An 18,949-nucleotide genomic window follows, 5' to 3' on the forward strand; every position below is an offset into this window, starting at 1 on the left:
TCCACGCACACATATACGCGGCTTTTTCTTTAGGCGATTTTATGTGTACTTCAGCAAGCAAGCATGCAATCGAGAGAAGAGAGCGCTACAGGAAAATCACCATGTGGGAAATCCATTTTTATGAAACCGGTCTACCAAGCGCTTTCCCGTGTATGTGAAGAGCGAAAAGATGGACTGAGCTACCTTTGTGCTACCCAGCCTTCAGTGACGTCCTTCGTCCTACAGGGTGATTCGAAGAAGATGGAGCACGGCACACCGGCACACCGATTCCGTTCCATCATGCTGAAGGATGACGGCAAGGATAATCACTCCCGATAGCGTTTTAGCTCGGTGAAAGGCATGAATCGAGAATCATTCAAGATGTTTCGCTGACCTGGCCATGTTTTTGAAAGTGTGGATGCGGTGGTAGGGTGCTGGCGGGATCCACCATTTATCAACATCAAACTGCACTTTTGGGATTATTGACCGGCCGGAGAAGCAGCAGCGTGGGAAGGAAACGTTAATCTCCGACCTACTCAGCGATGGATAAGGATTTACACGTACTTCTCTCTTAGCTAGTAGGAGGAACAGGGGAAAATGCATAGAATCGAAAAGGATAGTGTTCCCACAAGTAATAGCGGCAAATGGACGAAGATTAGAACACTGAGGAGATATGAGAGGGAGACGAGATTTCACTTAATTAAACGGACTTTCTTTCTCTGCATACTGATAGGATTCGCTATCCCCCGTATAGTACAGTAGATTAACAACTTTTAAAAATCGTTCAAATAGTGCATCCATTCTTTCGTACTACAATCTCAAGTGACCCCCTGACTTGCTATTTGTAGCATCTTTGACTTGATTTACCCGTAGCTGGATAGCAGGTACCGGTCTCTTCGTGTTTGCAACTGACTTTGCTGCCACGGACATCCTCCTGCATACTGATAAGGTTCACTACGTAGGAGTTGGCTCCGGAGACATTAGATTGACAACTTTAACCCCCAAAGTTCATTATTCCCACATAACATTTGGCTCTAAACACTCCAGTTCTTCAACACAAAGTTATTGGTGTGCTATTTCTTGCTTCCATGCCTTAATTACCCCATAGCTGGTCTTTCTTCTGATAAGCTCCCTAAAATAGATTTAAAATTGAGTAAAAATTGACCACACAAGCTTACGCTTTTCGATTTTGATTGCCGCTCCATTGTTTGCTGGATCGATAGATAAAATCTGTTTCCGGTGGAGCGGTTACGATTAATGAGGTACACATATTGATGGCGTAAGCGAGTACCGATTGAAGCCAATCCGTTCCACCGTCCGTTATCATGTGTGTTTACTGAGGAAAAGCGTTTCGTCACGGTTTCGTTTTTTTTTCTTCTTCCATCGCATCCATTTCAGTATGTGTGTAACTCGATTGACAGATAATCAATATCACCCGCTAATGAAGCGGTCGGAAATGCAGCGCACCCCATTCGTCCCAGATCCTTCCCCCCGCAAGTGAATTCCATGCCCCCAGCTGCGTGAGGTGGTGTCTTATCAAGCTGTATTTTTCTTTTCTTTTACCAGTATGCTTAAGATTATTCAAATTTCGCAATCATCGGCGAAGTAAACAACGGCGGCCCGCTGTGGGAGGAGTGTTATGCTTGTATGTACAGGAGGTTTGTGTACGTGACGGGATGTTGGGTTTTTCCCAGCATGCCCTCTTTCTGTGAAGCTATTTAGAATCGCTCCAGCCAGCACACCCCCGAATTCAGTCTTCATCTTCAAGGAACGAGTCTTGGCCGGGTGCCAATGGAACACTCTAACCACACTAGCAAGTTGGTTCGTGATAAGGTGGTGATTATAGGAAGCAGAGTCTACTTACCGGGTGGGTGTGCTTTGTAACCACAGACGCGGACACACCGAAAAACCCCGTCACTTTGTAACGCACCCAATGTCACCTTTTCGGGTTATGCACTGGCACACCAAAACTGAACACACCGCGACGGGGGCCCTCGGTTTTCGCTTTTTTCTACTTTACCGAACCCACCCCGTTCTGTTATTTTCACCAAGAATCGTACACACTTTCATTAGCGAACACACACACAGGAGAGAGAATCCGGCACCTGAATGCACTCCCGGACTGAATTGTCTCGAGCGATTGGCACTGCAACAGCAACCAACACACTGTGACGCGACGGAAGAACCGTCTATTACGGACCCGGCACAATCGTTCAGCCGTCGCACACAAAGGAACAGCGTCCCGCACCGACCGGCAGAAGGAATGTGACCCTTTTCCGGTTCAGATTTGCTTTGGCCAACACAAAAAACATCAATCTTATGAACGCACAGAAACCTTGGCGAAGACGAGGAAAATAATGACAGCTACGAATGGCACACAGGCAGCTTTTTGACAGTTCTGCCCGGTTTGACAGCACGGACGAGAGCGCACGCGCACACAGTGGGACCGACCGCATGGCATTTCGTGCCATGCGGCAATTATTTTTTAAATTTAAATATTACAAATTCCTCATTGCAACGCCTGGAAACTTTTCACGCACTATAAACGATCGTTAAAAATTCGATATCAGTCGTGTCCTCTTCCCTTTCTTTCTCTCAATGTTAGGTATTAAGTTACATTGATAAAGCCGACAACGGGGCAGATTCTTCACACGGCAGGCCCGGGCTTCAAATCTCACCCGGACCGTTTCACCGTAGTGAGGACTGACTATCCAACTATGTGATAGCTGCGAGTCTAGTAACCCTAGTAGAAATTCCATAGATCACGGATGTGTATCCGTGACCTTAGAAGGTCGTTAAGCCATGAAGAGAGACAGGGAAGCAATAATTTATCAATTTCGGTTTGGTTTTTCATCCTATCTGTTCGAATTTTATCTTGTTTATTCATGGCGACGCGATCGTGAGGGAAAGTAAAACATTCTTCTTTGTACTGCAACGTAGAAAATGATTCATTTTAATATTCTAGACTAGTTTGCATGAATCATTGCAAACCTATATTGATAATACTCGACCTGGACATAATGTTCTGTGTATACTAGTGGTCAGTTCTAGTTTGTCAATCGAATGGATAAAATCGGAGGCTTGTCGGAAGAGGTTACAAAATGCATTATACTTTCAGCAGCATACAAACTTCTAATCACGTACTACTAGTGATATGTGTGATTTATTGCTTTGGTACGTTAGACCCTTAACAATGTGCAGCTGGTAATGGGGCAAAAAGTGCTTTAAATTGTGTAATTTTTATTTGTTTACAGTGAGCAGTTGTGACGAAACGAAAGTGGTTCAAATCTTTGGATCTCGAATAATACCAGAACATAGTGAATTGTCACTCGAATGTGAAGTTGTTTCGGACGTTCTTCAAAACACAAGCATCAATTGGTTCTTTTCGGAAAATATGACTCCTGTATAAGATCGTTGCAACTGTGAGAAGAGTATAGGAATTGTTTGAATAGAATTTTATGTATCTATTTTTCTAGATAAATACAAACAAGCACAACTCTTCCACTAGTCGGAAAAGCACTCTTCACATTAAGAACGTGCTGAGACAACAGACCAACATCTATTACTGCTGTTTGAATGATTCTACAACCATTTGTGCTACACACAGTGTGATCGTGCTGTATACAACATTTGAACGTCAGATAATGCCGATCAACGAGACAAGCGGTATACTTATTCTTACCGAATCAGCAAACCATGTACCCAAACAGTTTAGCAACATTGACTTTGCGGTATGTCTACGCTACAGATGGAAGATTGAAAATGTAGATATTGTATTCGCTTCCGGTGCGGAAAATCATCACAATGATTCTGTCGTGAGGAGCAGTGACCGGACACCGTTCTTGAAGCACCTGTATTATATCGTGAAATTCACTTTACGTACCGGGAATCGATTATTCGAAGTTCGCTACAGTAACAACGTGTCGGAAGCAACGTATTACTTGCATGTTTTTTTAAATGGTACGGTTTTGGTTCAGATACTACCACAAGAAGGCACTACTTACTTATCCGAGTTTAACCGTATTATAGGCAAACCTAAGCCGAAGATGAATGATATCGTAATGTTACCAGACACGGGATCTATCGATTTAAGCTGCTGGGGAATGGCAATCCCTGCACCGAAGGTGATGTTTTCTTTCACACCATGTCCATCGCTCGATTGGACCAATTGTAACAACTCGCCGGTTACCTTAGACGAGGTAAGGAACTAGGAACCGATAATTATACCGGAATACTTGGGCGAAAGAAACCTTTTCCTTTTTCAGATCACATCCACCGGTATGATCACCTTTAACGTAAGTGTAAAAGTGATCGGTTCTTCCTTATCTTCTGGAATAGTGCACTGCAAAGCTACCAATTCCGAGGGCTCATCTTGGACGCACGCTAAGCTATTCCAACTGCATCAGCAAGAAGCAGTAATGTTTTTCCACTTACACCAAACCGCCACAATCTACGTAGGAGATTCACTCACTGTCCATTGCTCCGTAGATCGTTACAATTTCACCAACAGGTTCACCTTTCATTTCAATGATCAACTCAGGGAAGTACTCGGAGTTCAAGATAATTTTAATTGGGTAGCAAATTTAACGCTAAATAATGTTACTGCATCTGATAACGAAGCAATATGCGCAGCGCTGCATCAAAATGGAACATTGATAAGGAAAACCTTAGCTTTACATATCGTACAACCCTACATAGATGCATGCCAAAGGGTTAGACATTTATTGGCTAAACCTGATACACAGATGCTGCTGAGTTGTGATGCGATTGGTAGGTCTATGCCACGGTATCGGTGGTTTAAAAATGACATCGAACTACCGTACACTAACTTCATGATGGTAGCCTCTCTATCACGAGACGACAAGTTTAAATGCATTGCATGGAATCGAGCTGGAGTGATAAGTATAACGTGGATAATGTCAAACCCTAGTATTTGGAGTTTACATATTTTTCAGTGTTTAATGGCCATTCTGCTTCTGGCCGTTATGGGTACTGTATTTTGTTACTTCAGAGTGAAGCAGTTGTAAATAATTATTGTGTTCAGCTTTATGAAGCCTTGAGGGCTCGCTAACATTCAGTGATAATTTTACTATATGACTAGCACTAGAAATAGATGCAGAAGTTTCGCAACAAAGCATTCCACCGGTTTCTCTGTTTTACAATTTTCCAAGTCCCGTCCCACATGTTCACTTGGGACTTTGATCTCCGAAGAATCTGACCACAGTTAGTACGGTTCGTCGACAAGGAGTTTCCGATTACGGGTTGCGATACCAGTCCACCGTCAACCAAGAGGGTGAGAGTGGGTGAGCAAAGTTCAAGTTCGATTACGATTCGATTGGATTACAGGTACCGAGAGATACGAGGAAACCACACACTTGCCCCGTCAACCGACACTGAGAAGCATACCAGCGAAAAAAAAAATGGCGAACCGACAATTTCGGTTGTAAACATTGGAGTCGAACCCCAAGTTATTAATTACCGCATCGCAATATGCTAATGAACGTTAAACCTTGCTCCCCACCGGCATGCTCGGCGTTGTGCGTTGTGATGAAAAATGTGGATTTGGCTGGCAAGTTTCCCACGCATGCTGTACAACCTCGACCACCAAGACGGAAGAACTGATAAGGTTGAAGTAATTTCTTGCGCGCAACAATTTCGACAGTTGCAGCTAGGAAGCTGCCGTTTACATTTCGACCATCGACCTCGTTCTCCGGCCAATCTTGGCTCCAGGCTCCGGGCAGGCAGCGGATGGAGTGTTAATGTTAAGGCAATATTTACTAGGCCAATGAACAGAAGGCCATCGGCGGAGGGCCGAAGGGCCAGTGTCAGTGCGATGGTTACTGACGGTTGACGTCAGAGCGACGACGCACTTTGCCCGGGTTAGGTGCTGGGTCCATCGCAGAAGACGGGACCGTTGTCCGCAATTTGCGATCGGGCGGACGAACCCCTTTGGGGCGTACCTTCTTCACCATGCGTTTGATGTAGTAATAAAGAAACCAGGGGGCATTTGGTGGGGGGGGGGGGGGGGGGTTGAGTTGAGTTGTTTGTTTTCGATCCGCCTACGGGGTGCGAAACGAGACCGTTTCCTTGCCACCATGGGGACTTCGCCGGCCTTATCGGCCAACCGTGTTCGAGTGCAGGCGATTGTTTTGCACTTTCTTGATTGAATGGGAACGCATCCAACGCGGAAAGCAAGAAAAAGGGCCATACGCACAGCGATTGTGCTGCATAAGAGAGCGAGAGTGAAATATATACATATTTGACATGTTTTTTCCTTTGGCACAGTTCACATTACATCACTGAGCATCTTCGAGGTTTTTTTGTTTTTCTATGCACCTTCTTGCCAGACAGACTGTCCCAACGGGTTCAGAATTTGCGAACTCATGCACCGTGTATCTGTGTCTTGCTGAAAGACAGATGACACTTCATAGTTTGAAAGTTGTTTCATAATGCACCCTACAGAACCGGCAACATCCGTTTATCATTAAACGGTCAATGTCAGGATCGGGAACCGCGTGGCGAGATGCGCGAGTCTCAGGCTCCCATCACGCTATCGTAGGTATTTTGAGCTGCCTCAATTCTAGGGTCTAGCGAAAGCGGAAGTGTCAAGCTCGAGGTTTTGCCGTCTAAAGCGACTAAATGAATGGTTTGGCTCTGCGGTGTGCCAGGGTACCGTGATCCAGAGGAAGTTAGTATGTCATTACCGTTCGCCGTCACCAAATCACCGTAACAGCAGTAGGCAGTAGGTGCAGTAGGCGAACAGGTTAACAATTACTCCTCGTGAATGTGCGGTGCCATGTAGATGGAAAACTGGGAGCTGCAGTAATTGTTGATGGTGTTCATGGTTTGTACGTAACCTTAAAATACTCTTAGAGATAGACAGAGTGAGAGATTGATCGAGAATTCTAACTAAAAGGTTGTAAAATTGGAAACTGATAGTATTCTTACGTATGAAATATAAAAATGGGAAATACCATACTGCTTTCTCACACCGATCGTGACTGATTCGCTTCTGCAAAACGATTCTAGCAATCATGGCATTACCTGGCATGTGTTCGGCTGAAATATGATGGAAATTTTCTGCATAATTATTTGTGCTTGACGTCACAGACAGGGCTCGGGTCTTTGTGTTAAAACTGGTTCTGAGGTGTAAAGTTCCTTTTATTTGAGCTGTATGTAGCAACTTCTACTCACCTGACCTCATGATTATCTCAAGCAGGCATAATTTCTTTAGATTTTTTGTGATTAGATTCTGTATTGAATCTCACCATGTTGTTATATTCTCAAGATTTCTTATGCAAACGATGACAATGACAAAAATTTGACCGACAGAATCGCAATCGATTCAGTTGAAGATCACACTCGAGGATCAAGTATCTCGCGATGAGCCACGCCTCACGCTAAATGCAAGTCATTCCCTCTCGTGTTGATGCAGCTCGACAAAATACAAATAATTACAGAGCTATTAAGCAGTTTGCGGCAGACCGACATCAAAGACAGATTTTGGCGCACGATCACCACCCATCGTAATAGCGAAATCGTTTTGCTCTGGACGATCGCATCCTAACAAAGCACACTTTTTTGGACTTTCAAACTCTCACGCACCCGACTGACTCATGGGAAGTGTTGGATTGCACTAGCGGGTGGAGGGGAAAACAAAACGATTGTTGCTAGCCAGTGCATTTTCTCACGTTGGAGGGTCAAACACACCGAGGGGTCGAGGTATGGGATGATTCAAAGCTATCCCATCCGGTTCGAAGCCGGAACGTCAAAGTTCAACTAATTAGCTTCGCTCGTAGCCGGTTCCCGTGTGGTGACCTTCGGATTCGATCCGCAAACACCTTACGGATATGAATGAGTAACTTTCGCCACCTGGTCCTCTTCAGGCTTCAATGATTGTTAATATCTTGAGCGATAACTTCCCAGCAATAAATCTCACCTCAGTCAGCAATTGAGTAGGAATAGTGTTTACTGGCCTTGTTTTGGTTTTATTACCTTTTGGGGCTTGTTTAGCTCTATATTTAAACCCACCAACGTCACGACACGGGAAAATTAGTCAAAGGAATTTGGTTGCGGATTAACTCTACCCGATATCGCCGTACCAAATTCAAGGCCTTCTGTCATACGTTTCTTCACCATTTCAAGCTCCCTTATCGGCACAATCGAAATCGAGTGATATAAAATTTTTGAAGGTTTCCCTACCAAAAAATGCCTTGCAAGCACAGCGCAGCCAGCAACGCGCTCCAGATAACGACGTTTTCTCTGCCGTGTGGGTGCGTAATACCTGTACCGAGCCTGGCACCTTACACATAAGATGGCGCGAAAAGAAGGGTGAAAAAGTAGTAGCAGCAGCTCCGTCGTTGCAATTCTCGAATCAATCAGCTTATCAGCTCATCAGCTGGGGCTCAGCCATGCGATCCCGCTCACTCGCGTTCACGGTTTGCTGTACAGCCTGCTACACATCTCTAACACCTTGCACAGTATCGGTGCCTTAGTATACGGTCAAACGCAAACACCGCAGAATGCACCGAGCGGCGAGACACATCGAGGCAACAAAGACTCGTGCCATCTCTGTCGGACCGCGGTGACGAACGCGTCGTATGCTGGTCGTGAGGTGGCCCACGGTTTGCTGACTTCGATTGCGTTAGTTCAGCATCAGTAGTTCTTTGTCGCTGGATCGGGTTAGAAGGGGCGACTCTCGGCGATACACTTGGTTCTGTTCGGCTTAGTTCGCGACTTGTTTGTGCGCTCAGTTCGCTACGATATTTTGTCTTGAGTGTGTGTTTCTGTGTGTGCTAGTAATGAAGTAGCTCAATCTTTCTTACCCTCTGTCTTGAAGTTTGCACCCTGCTTAGTGATAAATGATTCGAGTTTTTATCGCTGCATAGAGCTCGGCTAACTTTAAGTTGCTAGGGGTTGTCGGTACCGTGTGTAATAATCCCTGGACCCTGATTCAGAAGTTCACTGGACATCGGTCAGAGTGAACCTTTCCGTCTGGAAGATGCGCTAATAGTGTCGATCGAGTACTGTTGAGCTTGTGAAGAGAAGGAAGGTACAATAGCCATCGTGAAGTGTGCTCTGTGGTTAGAGTGCTTTACAAACAACTCCCCAATAATCTAGTGCATTTGAAGTGTGCGGTAAAAGTGACCCGAGAAGACCCAACGCCCCGGAATGGATATCCTGCAGCAGGAGGTGCGCGGTATCGCGCTGGCCAACCTGACCGAGGTACAATCGGCCCCGGTGTACAACCAAACGACCGTGCCGCTAAATCGCAAGGACTCGCGCAACATGGACCAGGCCGTGATACGGAACAACACAACCAACACGCACCCCTCGAACCACGACATCGAGGGACACATCCGGCCGTTCCAAAATTTGCCACCGCGCGAAGCGGTCGACCTACAGTTTAAAGATGTGTCGTACTGCGTCAGTCTTGGGTTTCGCAAAGGTAAGCAATCCTCCGATGCGCCCTCTACCCAGCCTAAAGCCCGGGATCACGAATCCGGTTGGGCTACACGTGACTGTGTAGGCGAGCGAAGCGCAGAAACCATGCCGGGGTAGCGTGTGAGGCAGTCCGCGCGAGTTTCTGCTGACGGTTGTTAAAAATCGAATCAAACGACCGAGGACGATCACCTTCGTCCATATGCCTGGGTGAATGTGTTGAGTGTGTTTGAATGTGCAATTTTTATGAGTTTTTCTATTTGTTGTTGTTGATGCACCCCGTTCACCGTGTCGTCTCAATGCACCGCGATCGCATAGTGATAATCGGGACAAACCGAAATGGCACATGAAAGATACGTTTTGTTTCCGCGCGACCTATTACCGGGAGATAGAAAATGGATTGCGATTGCTTCGCTTTGTGTGCAACAAAGAAATGGCCGGAAGATGTGCGCCAGCGACTCTATAATCAAATCGAGGTTTTCTCCGAGATGGGGCGCGATCTTTTTCTGATGCAAAATGCCGAGTATAGAGGTTAGGTGGGATAGGTCAGAATAGGCATAGGATAGGATAGAACCGATAGCAACACTACTCTCTGAGGGAGGACAGAATGGGTGGAAAGCTGATGTCACTCTAACGCGTTCTGATGCACCTGGTCCGAAAGAAACCAGCACCGGTCAACGTGTAAGCCATTTGCATTGATTAGCATCCCTGTCAAGGCGCGTTGGGAGAGAATACTCTGAAATGAAGCAAATTACACCGATCGACTGTGATCGACTTCCCATTCTAGAGGTGGTTTTTACCAAGAAAAGTCAAGGCCAGGATATTTACATTTTATTGTGGCAATCGATCGTTGCTTAGCAGTTGAGGTTGTTGTTGCTGATGCACACCCTCAACGGTTTTCTTGAGTGAGATCAAATAAACGAATAGCAAACCTTGAAACGATGATGATAAATGTATATAATCCACAGTGTTGGCGCCTAACGTAAATACTTCCTTTCTGGGACTTCGTCAAGGCTTGAGTTTTAACTGTGTTTGTTTGGTAATCAAACATTTGTAGTTTTTTGAGGGAGAATATTTTGAGTCACTGTTCCATGACTCGCAAATAACTGCAAACTGCAAGAACGACTGGCGTACGTGTATTGCTTTTCAACAACAACAAATCTCGTAGCTCTAGCTTCACGTGTTGTCTGTTTTGCAAGTGTAGCATTGCACTGATCGAGACACTTTAAACAGGTGTGTAATTAAGACGCTTCGAGAACGGACCGTAGTGTCAACGCTGATCGCGTCCAAAGTTCATTTCCTGCATCTACATACCCAACGCACCGATAAACGGTACGATCAGTACCTAAACGTGATTCATGCAGCTTGCCGCAATGTATCTCCCAGTGTAGCTCTTAATATTCAAATCGCATCGCTCACCTAAGCATGTTCATCTAACGGTCCAGTAGATCACCTTTACCGGACTATCAAATGCGTTTTACGATCGGGTGCGTGTTTGTTTCCAATTAGGTTTCCGTTGTACTGTTTGCAAACGAAACGGAAGAAGTACTCGCCGGTTTGCTATGCGTGTCCTTGAAGTGTCGGCAGGGCAGGACACCCGACACCTAGCACTAACAACGTACCCAACCACACACCACCGGAACGGCTGGGAACAAAGAAACGCAGAGAGAAAGAAAGAAAGTGCGATGATAAGACACTTGTCAAACGATGTGCTTGTGTCGATTCGATCGAACGATCGCGTTGATCGCGCCCCAGTGACAGACGTGGACCATGTGTTTTTTTTTTTGTGCCTCCGTTAAGCACTATCACCGCTTCAAACCCAGCATAAAGAAATCTCGCACTGCGCACCGTCTCGACCACGGTCAACTGGTTCCCTTGTCGTGCGGTGTCGTGATCGTCGTACACATCATCAGCAAGCCGTTAATTTCTCACTAACTAGTGCTATGCGTTACCCTACCCGGTAGCGCCTCTACCATCACTGGACACTTCCACCATCAGCGTCATACTGCCGTACTGCTGCTACGCAGTGACTCACGTGCGTGTGAACGATTCGCACGCGTCCATGAGCTTGGGGAGGCTTGCGGTTGCAGCGTTTGGCCGGACGGCATTCTCGTTAGCCGGTTGCACAGCAACGCACTGAGTGTCCTTTAACATTTGTCCTGGCGAGTGCAAAACTTGAACTTGAACTATCCGGTAGACCGATCTGGTCTGATCGCGACGTTAGGTGTGTCGTTTTACCGACAACACAAATGATTGATTCACGTGTGCAATGTACTCAAGTCCCTCGAGTGGGCTGGGAAGGCAGGGGACGGGAGACCTGAGGTGTTTAAAAACAGGTATTCAACTCCTTCCTATATTTAAGGTGAGGTGAAGTTGTCAGGTCCGTTCAGTGGAATTACATGGGGTAAGCTAGCACTTGAGGATAGTGATCTACTTTCGATTTTGCTCTAAAGTTTCTGTAGAACTTACACTATATTTCCTAGTATCTCTCATCAAACTCTGCAACCGAACGTTGTAAACAATAATTGTTCTTTTGATCCCCACTCAGAAACCAAGTTTTTTCCATTGGCGCTTGTGTCATATAATCGCTCACAAAGACAACCGACACTCGAAAATTGACCTTTGGTCAGCGATCGCCTCGTCGTCAGGAATTGGTCATTTTCTTATCGTACAATAGGGATGGATAAGCTGACGCCATTGTGCTACGGCACCTGCTGATAATGGTTCCCGTTACATGACGACTAGAGGCTTGTGGAAACGAATTGACAACTTCGTCTAATTCTTCCCGGGTCTTCATGGCAATTGTAGCGGTCCTCGTAATCGCTACTCTTAGGAATAGTTGTTTTGACCTGCCCTAGGTATTATCCCTTGAGCTGCTGTTCTCTATACATATTTGTCGCTAGTCCTTTAGCCATCTTACTAGCCCATCCATGGTTGCTTATCATGCGTTCCGCTTACGTCAAACGGTAGGGCTGGCTGGTTAGTGTTTTACCGTAGGGCTGTTTGGCCCAATCAATCAGTCACATACTGAACATGAGTGAACTAGTTCTCGGTGTTGTTGATCGCAGTGATCGCACAAATAGTGGAAACGATTAACACCCGTCCAAAACAAGGGTGTAATCGTTTTTTTTTTTTTTTTGATTCATGAGGGACGGCCTGGCCGTATTGCTGAAGGGTAGGGTGTAATCGTTAGTCGTTATCAAAAAACCTTCTAATAAATAAAGACTTCCTTTCCGTCTGGAACTACGACGTTAGGGAATTGTCATCTTCCTTTCGCTTTTTGCCCCTAGAATTCTAGCTCACTAGTTCCTGGTTGGACTGGACTTGGAACGCTCAGTTGTTATGAATTGGAGGACTTTGCCCACAACCCGGTACCACCCCGGTTTTGTTGTTCTACAGCGACATATACAAAAGCGTTTTGCATCAACATTCACACCCCACCGTCCTGGGAGAGTTTATAGTAGTGTATTTTTAAATCGTTGTGTTTCCTTTTCGTAATTGTATACACACACACTAAGGTAGCTTCTTCATTGGCGCGACTTCCTTACGCAAGGGACGATCCATGGAAGCTGGATGGTGCTGGTAGCAGTAGGAAGCAGCACGAAGAAGCTGAGCTGATAAGATATCGATTGCTGATATTTTGTCACGGGTCGTGGCACTTTTTGTGTGAAAACTGTTTCGATTTATTTACTGACGGCGGCCTTCAGAGTACCGGCATGCATGTGTGTAAATTTTACGCCCGATTGACGGCTCGTGTCTCAAGGTTAATAGGGGTTTTTTTTGCGTTGATACGGTGTACCTGAAGTTTGCTGCATGTGTGTAAAGTTCTACATATTTTTCTTTCTCGAATTTCCAGGCCAGAAAGAGATCCTACACAAGGTGAATGGCAAATTTCCTGGCTCGCAGCTGATCGCCATCATGGGACCATCGGGAGCGGGCAAATCGACACTGCTGGACGTCCTGTCCGGCTATCGGAAATCGGGCGTCGAAGGTGCGGTCTATGTGAATGGGCGTATTCGCAACCTAAACAGCTTCCGGCGGATGACCTGCTACATTACGCAGGATGATCGTTTGCAGACACTGCTGACGGTGTTGGAGAATATGCGCATTGCGGCAGATCTAAAGCTGGGTCCGGAAGTATCGCGCCATGAAAAGGAGTCCATTGTACGTTCTTTTGTTGTTGTTGAAATTAGAGCATTTGGCAGACGTTACAGATGATCTTTCACTCTGCAGATTGAAGACATTCTTACTGTGTTGGGACTGTACGAGCATCAGTTCACCATTACCAAGCGTCTATCAGGAGGGCAGCGAAAACGTCTCTCGATCGCACTGGAGCTGATCAACAACCCTACCATTATGTTTTTGGATGAGCCAACAACGTGAGTAGCGAATGGCCGACTGGTTTGTACTTACTGAGAAGCTATTTAAACTGTACCTTTTTGTCTTTTAGTGGATTGGACAGCTTCTCGTGCAATCAGGTCGTGGATCTACTCAAGCAGCTCGCCAAACAGGGCCGTACGATTATCTGCACCATTCATCAACCGTCCGCCAAATTGTTCCAGGAGTTCGACCAGGTGTACGTACTCTCGAACGGCGAGTGTATGTACCAAGGCTGCACCAACAGCTTGGTACCGTTCCTTCAGTCCGTTGATATGCCCTGTCCGGTATATCACAATCCCGCAGATTATGGTGAGAGCTTCTAATCCCAACAGTACGAATGAATATTTTCACTAACCGAATCTTCACGCTCCCTCTAGTGATTGAGCTGGCCTGCGGAGAGTATGGAGACGATCGCATCCAACGCATGGTGATGGAGATGGGCAACGGTGAATGTACCGAGTGGTTCACTGACAAGCGGAAACTACTGAAGCTCGAGCAGCTGCGGAAGAAACACCCGCTCAAGAAGATCATTGAGCAGAGCGAAGACCTGACGGCGACTTCCCAAGTCCATCAGCTCCAGGTCCTGATCAAGCGTGGCATTATCAAGGCGAAGCGGGACGCTACCCTCACACATCTGCGTATCGGGGTGAACATCGTCATAGCGGCAATGTTGGGCTTTCTGTTCATCGACGCCGGCAACGAGGGTTCGCGCGTACTCGACAACTACAATCTACTCTTCTCGATTCTGATGCACCACATGATGGCCACGATGATGCTGACCGTGCTGACATGTAAGTGTAAAACAATCCTGACAGGTTTGCCCAGGGTTTGCGAGTTCTAGGGATGTGAGGTCATTGCGACCTACCCTGGCTGTCGGCATACCGTCTGCTGCGTGTACGGCCATTCACAGCACAAATTTACACGGCTGCTTTCTTGGCTTGCTCTCCCTCTCTCTACAGTCCCCACCGAGATGGGTGTTATACTGAAGGAGCACTTTAATCGATGGTATACGCTCAAGTGTTACTACCTCTCGGTCTCCATCATCGATCTACCGCTGTCCGTGTTCTGCTGCCTGATCTTTAGCGTCATTATCTACTTGATGAGCGGCCAACCGATGGAGTGGTTCCGTTTCGGTATGTTTTTCACCATCAGTCTGCTGATCGTGCTGATAGCACAGAGCCTCGGGTTGACGATCGGGGCCTGGTTTAACGTGGTGGTGAGTAATCGGCCGATGCCCAAGACGCTGGTCTTTTGTTTGCTTATCGGCACATCAATCAAGCACTGCTACGTACGGTATTTCGTCTTATGCCATTACCTTCCCTCTTTTTTTTGCATGTGTAGAATGGTACCTTCCTCGGACCCGTGCTCACCATCCCGATGATGATGTTTGCCGGTTTTGGTGTAACGTTGCGCGATCTACCGAGCTACCTGAAATGGGGCAGTCACATCTCTTATCTACGGTACGGTTTAGAAGGCTACGTCAATGCAATCTATGGCGAAAATCGGGAGACGCTTGACTGTGAGCTGAAGCCATACTGCCATTACAGGTTTGTTCTACGAAAATGCGAAGCGAACTTCAACGATACTAACAGTTGACCTACATTCCTTAGATATCCTGCCAAGTTCCTGTCTGAGATTTCAATGGAAGGTGATCAATTCTGGAAGGATGTGTACGCGCTCTGTGCCACGTTGCTCTTGGTGCGCGTGTTCTGCTACTTCTGTCTCCGATGGAAGGTAATGTCGGTGCGGTAAAGCCACAAAACGCGCCTCACCAAAGATGAGCAGTTTGCCGGAGCCGTTAGGACACTCGATAGCAAAACAAAAATGTGATGCCAAGCAATCAATGGATGTGATTATCAACCGTTCCCCGTGCGGTTCGTTACGACGCCAAAAATTGGGTTGCCAAAAGATTCCTGTTACCATTTCGATCGGATCCAAGCTTATCGAGCGATACAAAAAGAATGCGCCAACTCGCGCACACGATAAGACATTATCGCAGTGCATTTCAGTGAATGTACATAGTAAGACTCTCCCACCCCGGAATGTGTGCGTCTAGGGTTGTACGAACCACCGTGCTATTTAGATTTATTTAGTTTGTGGTTTAAAACAAAGCACATAACAAGCGCCATTTTGTTGCTTTTTGTTGGAGATTTCGTGAAGGTGTGTTAGTCCTTAAGCAATTACGAAATATCCCATTAGGATAGAATAGCTACAAATTAGTCATCGATAGTCAATAAAATGTTAAACCATCTTTTTACAACGTATCTTCCGATGCTTATCGTGTTTCTTCTCTCACCGGACTGCATCACGTGCGTGATGATTGCAGGTTTAATCACAACTGCCACAACAACCACTGGTTGGCGTTTATTTACGTATGACTTCCACATTAGCGAACAAATTAAGCATCTCATCCGGATATGGTGGCGATCGGTGCAGACGTGTCTTCACTGCAATTATCGATTAGCGTATAGTTTCACACCGTTGTTTGATCGGTACATTGTTGGAATATGTAATGATGCATGCACGTAAACTGTTAGCAGTATGTTATTAAGCAATTAATTGATCGGCTGGATCGAAAAACATGTGTTCGTGTAGAATTGCTTAGCGTTCATGATTAAAAGATTTGCGAATGAATTCTGATTGAAAAAATGTTGTTGTGGAACATTGTTGTGGGACATACTTTCAACAAACGGTAAAAACCGACTTTTTTCTGGAGAATTTCATGAAATTTGGATTTATTTTAAATTGTTTCATTTGTTTTATGACATCTTGTTTTTAGTTTACGGTTACTTCACAAATCGTCTGTCTTAAAGTAATTTCCCAATCTGAATTTTAAATGTATTAATTGTCTCAAGGTTTTCTCATAAGTTTTTTTTAAATTTTAATATATTAAAAACTTGTTTAAAGATTTACCTATGTTAAATTTCGCATTCCAGTAACAGCTAACCCTGTCTGATTTAACGAAAAAGTCCACTTTGTACGAAAAGCTTCAATTCTACCGATGTTGTACGGTGTTGCATAGCTTCCGGGCGTTTTGCAGCTTTACGTACAGTGATAAACAGTCGTTTGGTTTATGGTAAAAAAAATCGTCGCATGATTTTAGTTTAATTTTACATAATCTTTTTTTAATATCTCTCTTTCTCATTGTCTTGGGCGTAAGTAACACTTTAATGAATAGTTATTGTCTTATTTCTTATTTCTATTTCTAAATAATCTACGAATTCTACAAAGAAGTTTCTTAAAATCCGAAAATGTTGGAACTCACACAACACCTTCACCGAGACAACTATTATTCCTTTCCCTATGACAGCCTAAATAAAGTCCAGATTTGCACAACTGATCTTGAACTGTCGGCACAACATAGAAATTCGTTCAATCTTGTCAACTCGTCTGGCTCTAATCTTACAAGGACTTGCACCATAAGACGAGGACAACCGGTTCGCATAATCTCATCAGGAACTTCTCCACAATAATCTGAAAACATACATGAACACACATCTTTCTGGCTACTGAATGCTGGAGAAACAATAGTGGATGGAAGGCACTAACTAACGGGCAAACGTGATAAGTTCATCATGATCATGTCACGCTCGGTCGGAGGCTCGTGGCAGGCATGCGGATCGCTTTCGTTGCAGCACACTAATGCAGCACCCCGGCCTGCACCGTGACACACTAATTGCTGCTAATGGGGAGGTTAAACGCAGCGAATCGGTAGTCATTCTTTTGTGCTGCTGAGATATTGTGAAGATACGATGAGGTCCGGTGGTTTTGTGTGTGCGATAAGCAGAAGGTATGTCACAAGGCGTAACAACTAATGTCAATAGTGGAAAATGGCTGAATGTATGTAAGAAATTCTTTTATCACAGCTTATCAAAAGAAAGCCTGTTCGTAATAAACTGCTACTCCGAAGCAAGAGCAAATTGTGAGTAAGTCATTCGAGCCATGGCTTGATGACTTGTGACTCAACGCTTTTGTCGCTCGATTACCATTCGCTGCGTTGCGTTGTAGATAAGCAAACACAACATTGCGCAGCACGAACATACTAAAATCAATTGTCACGTTGATTTGGTTTGGTCATTTGAACATGGAATCTATTGCCGTCGGGGAATAGTTTCGCGTATTAAACCACTAATTACTAAACCTTGACAGTGGTCCTGCTCGAAACTGCCTAAAACCATCCACCGGTCATCTATTAAAAATCGATTAACTCACTCTAAGACTCATACAAAGGTAAATCTGTTTGGTTAAGCATTTTTGCTTAATAACTGCTTATTATGGGGCTATAATTAGATAGCTTTGGCCGCCATTGCAAAATTAGACATTTTTAGTGGTTTCGACCAATGTCTGGTGACCGGCAAAGACTCGAGTTCCAGCAGCTATCAATCAATTTGTCGTAAACAGCCGGTGTTAATGATCAATTTCCCACCTGTACAACACACTGAATGGTTCGGTTCGGTAGTATCGGTGACCTTGATTGATAAGAACTTGGAGCTCCCAAAACGACCTTAGTAACTTCGCCTGTTTCATCATATCTGATTGATACGATATCAATCTTTGACGTTCGCACCAAACCTTAGAGTTGAGCAGACGGGACACACAAACCTAAAGTCTTATCACTACTCTGCAACTCAAATCCTTAGTGCACTGTGCTGCGAAAAATGCAGCCTGGAGGCACGGTATCGGTCATATCGTGGTAGCGGTTACCGGTTTGATAATCAGTCCACCAGGTGCAATGCCCCAAAAATCCACTGCAAAAGACCTTATCTTTTGATCCAATGTGACTGACGGCAAATGTAAACGTTGATTGCAGTTCTCCTATCCGGTGACACTTCATTCACGTCCAGTAAAGGCATTACACACATTGTATAGCATTCAAAATATCGATCCTAATGACAAGGTTCGGTAGATAACGCCTGCCGTACTTCAACTCTAATAGAACGTGTAATCTATCGGCTAGTTAGAATCGAAGGTAACTCACGCGTCACGCGCCTGAGGTCGTCTCGATCCGCTAGATTGAGGTGTACGCTTTGTTGATATCCAGCAAAACACAACTACACCTGACATACATTGGCGCACTCGCACAGTACTGGTGATGCTGTCCCTGGGACGAGGAAAGAACCCGCTGGCGCACAAAATAGGTCACAGCTCG

At 45.3% G+C, this 18,949-nt stretch overlaps 4 protein-coding genes across 4 annotated transcripts in view; all 4 read left to right on the top strand.

Annotated features, from left to right (window-relative positions):
- Positions 1-18,949, top strand: part of LOC126564395 (ATP-binding cassette sub-family G member 1-like) — a 440,656-nt gene that overhangs the window by 368,067 nt on the left and 53,640 nt on the right. The window lies entirely within an intron of this gene.
- Positions 1-18,949, top strand: part of LOC126565141 (cyclin-dependent kinase 1) — a 164,950-nt gene that overhangs the window by 109,052 nt on the left and 36,949 nt on the right. The gene's annotated exons all lie outside the window — the stretch shown is intronic.
- On the top strand, positions 3,081-5,006 carry LOC126560488 (uncharacterized). The gene is made up of 5 exons (XM_050216446.1): positions 3,081-3,153; positions 3,234-3,382; positions 3,456-3,939; positions 4,009-4,178; positions 4,245-5,006. Exons 1-5 carry the CDS (start codon positions 3,081-3,083, stop codon positions 5,004-5,006), a joined length of 1,638 nt encoding a protein of 545 aa, XP_050072403.1.
- Positions 9,146-15,552, top strand: LOC126564271 (ATP-binding cassette sub-family G member 4). The gene is made up of 8 exons (XM_050221273.1): positions 9,146-9,427; positions 13,277-13,584; positions 13,654-13,799; positions 13,871-14,109; positions 14,178-14,591; positions 14,760-15,016; positions 15,142-15,347; positions 15,411-15,552. Exons 1-8 carry the CDS (start codon positions 9,151-9,153, stop codon positions 15,550-15,552), a joined length of 1,989 nt encoding a protein of 662 aa, XP_050077230.1. The 5' UTR covers positions 9,146-9,150.

The sequence above is a fragment of the Anopheles maculipalpis genome, chromosome 3RL, assembly GCF_943734695.1.
Source record: "Anopheles maculipalpis chromosome 3RL, idAnoMacuDA_375_x, whole genome shotgun sequence".
Classification (NCBI taxonomy): Eukaryota; Metazoa; Arthropoda; class Insecta; order Diptera; family Culicidae; genus Anopheles; species Anopheles maculipalpis.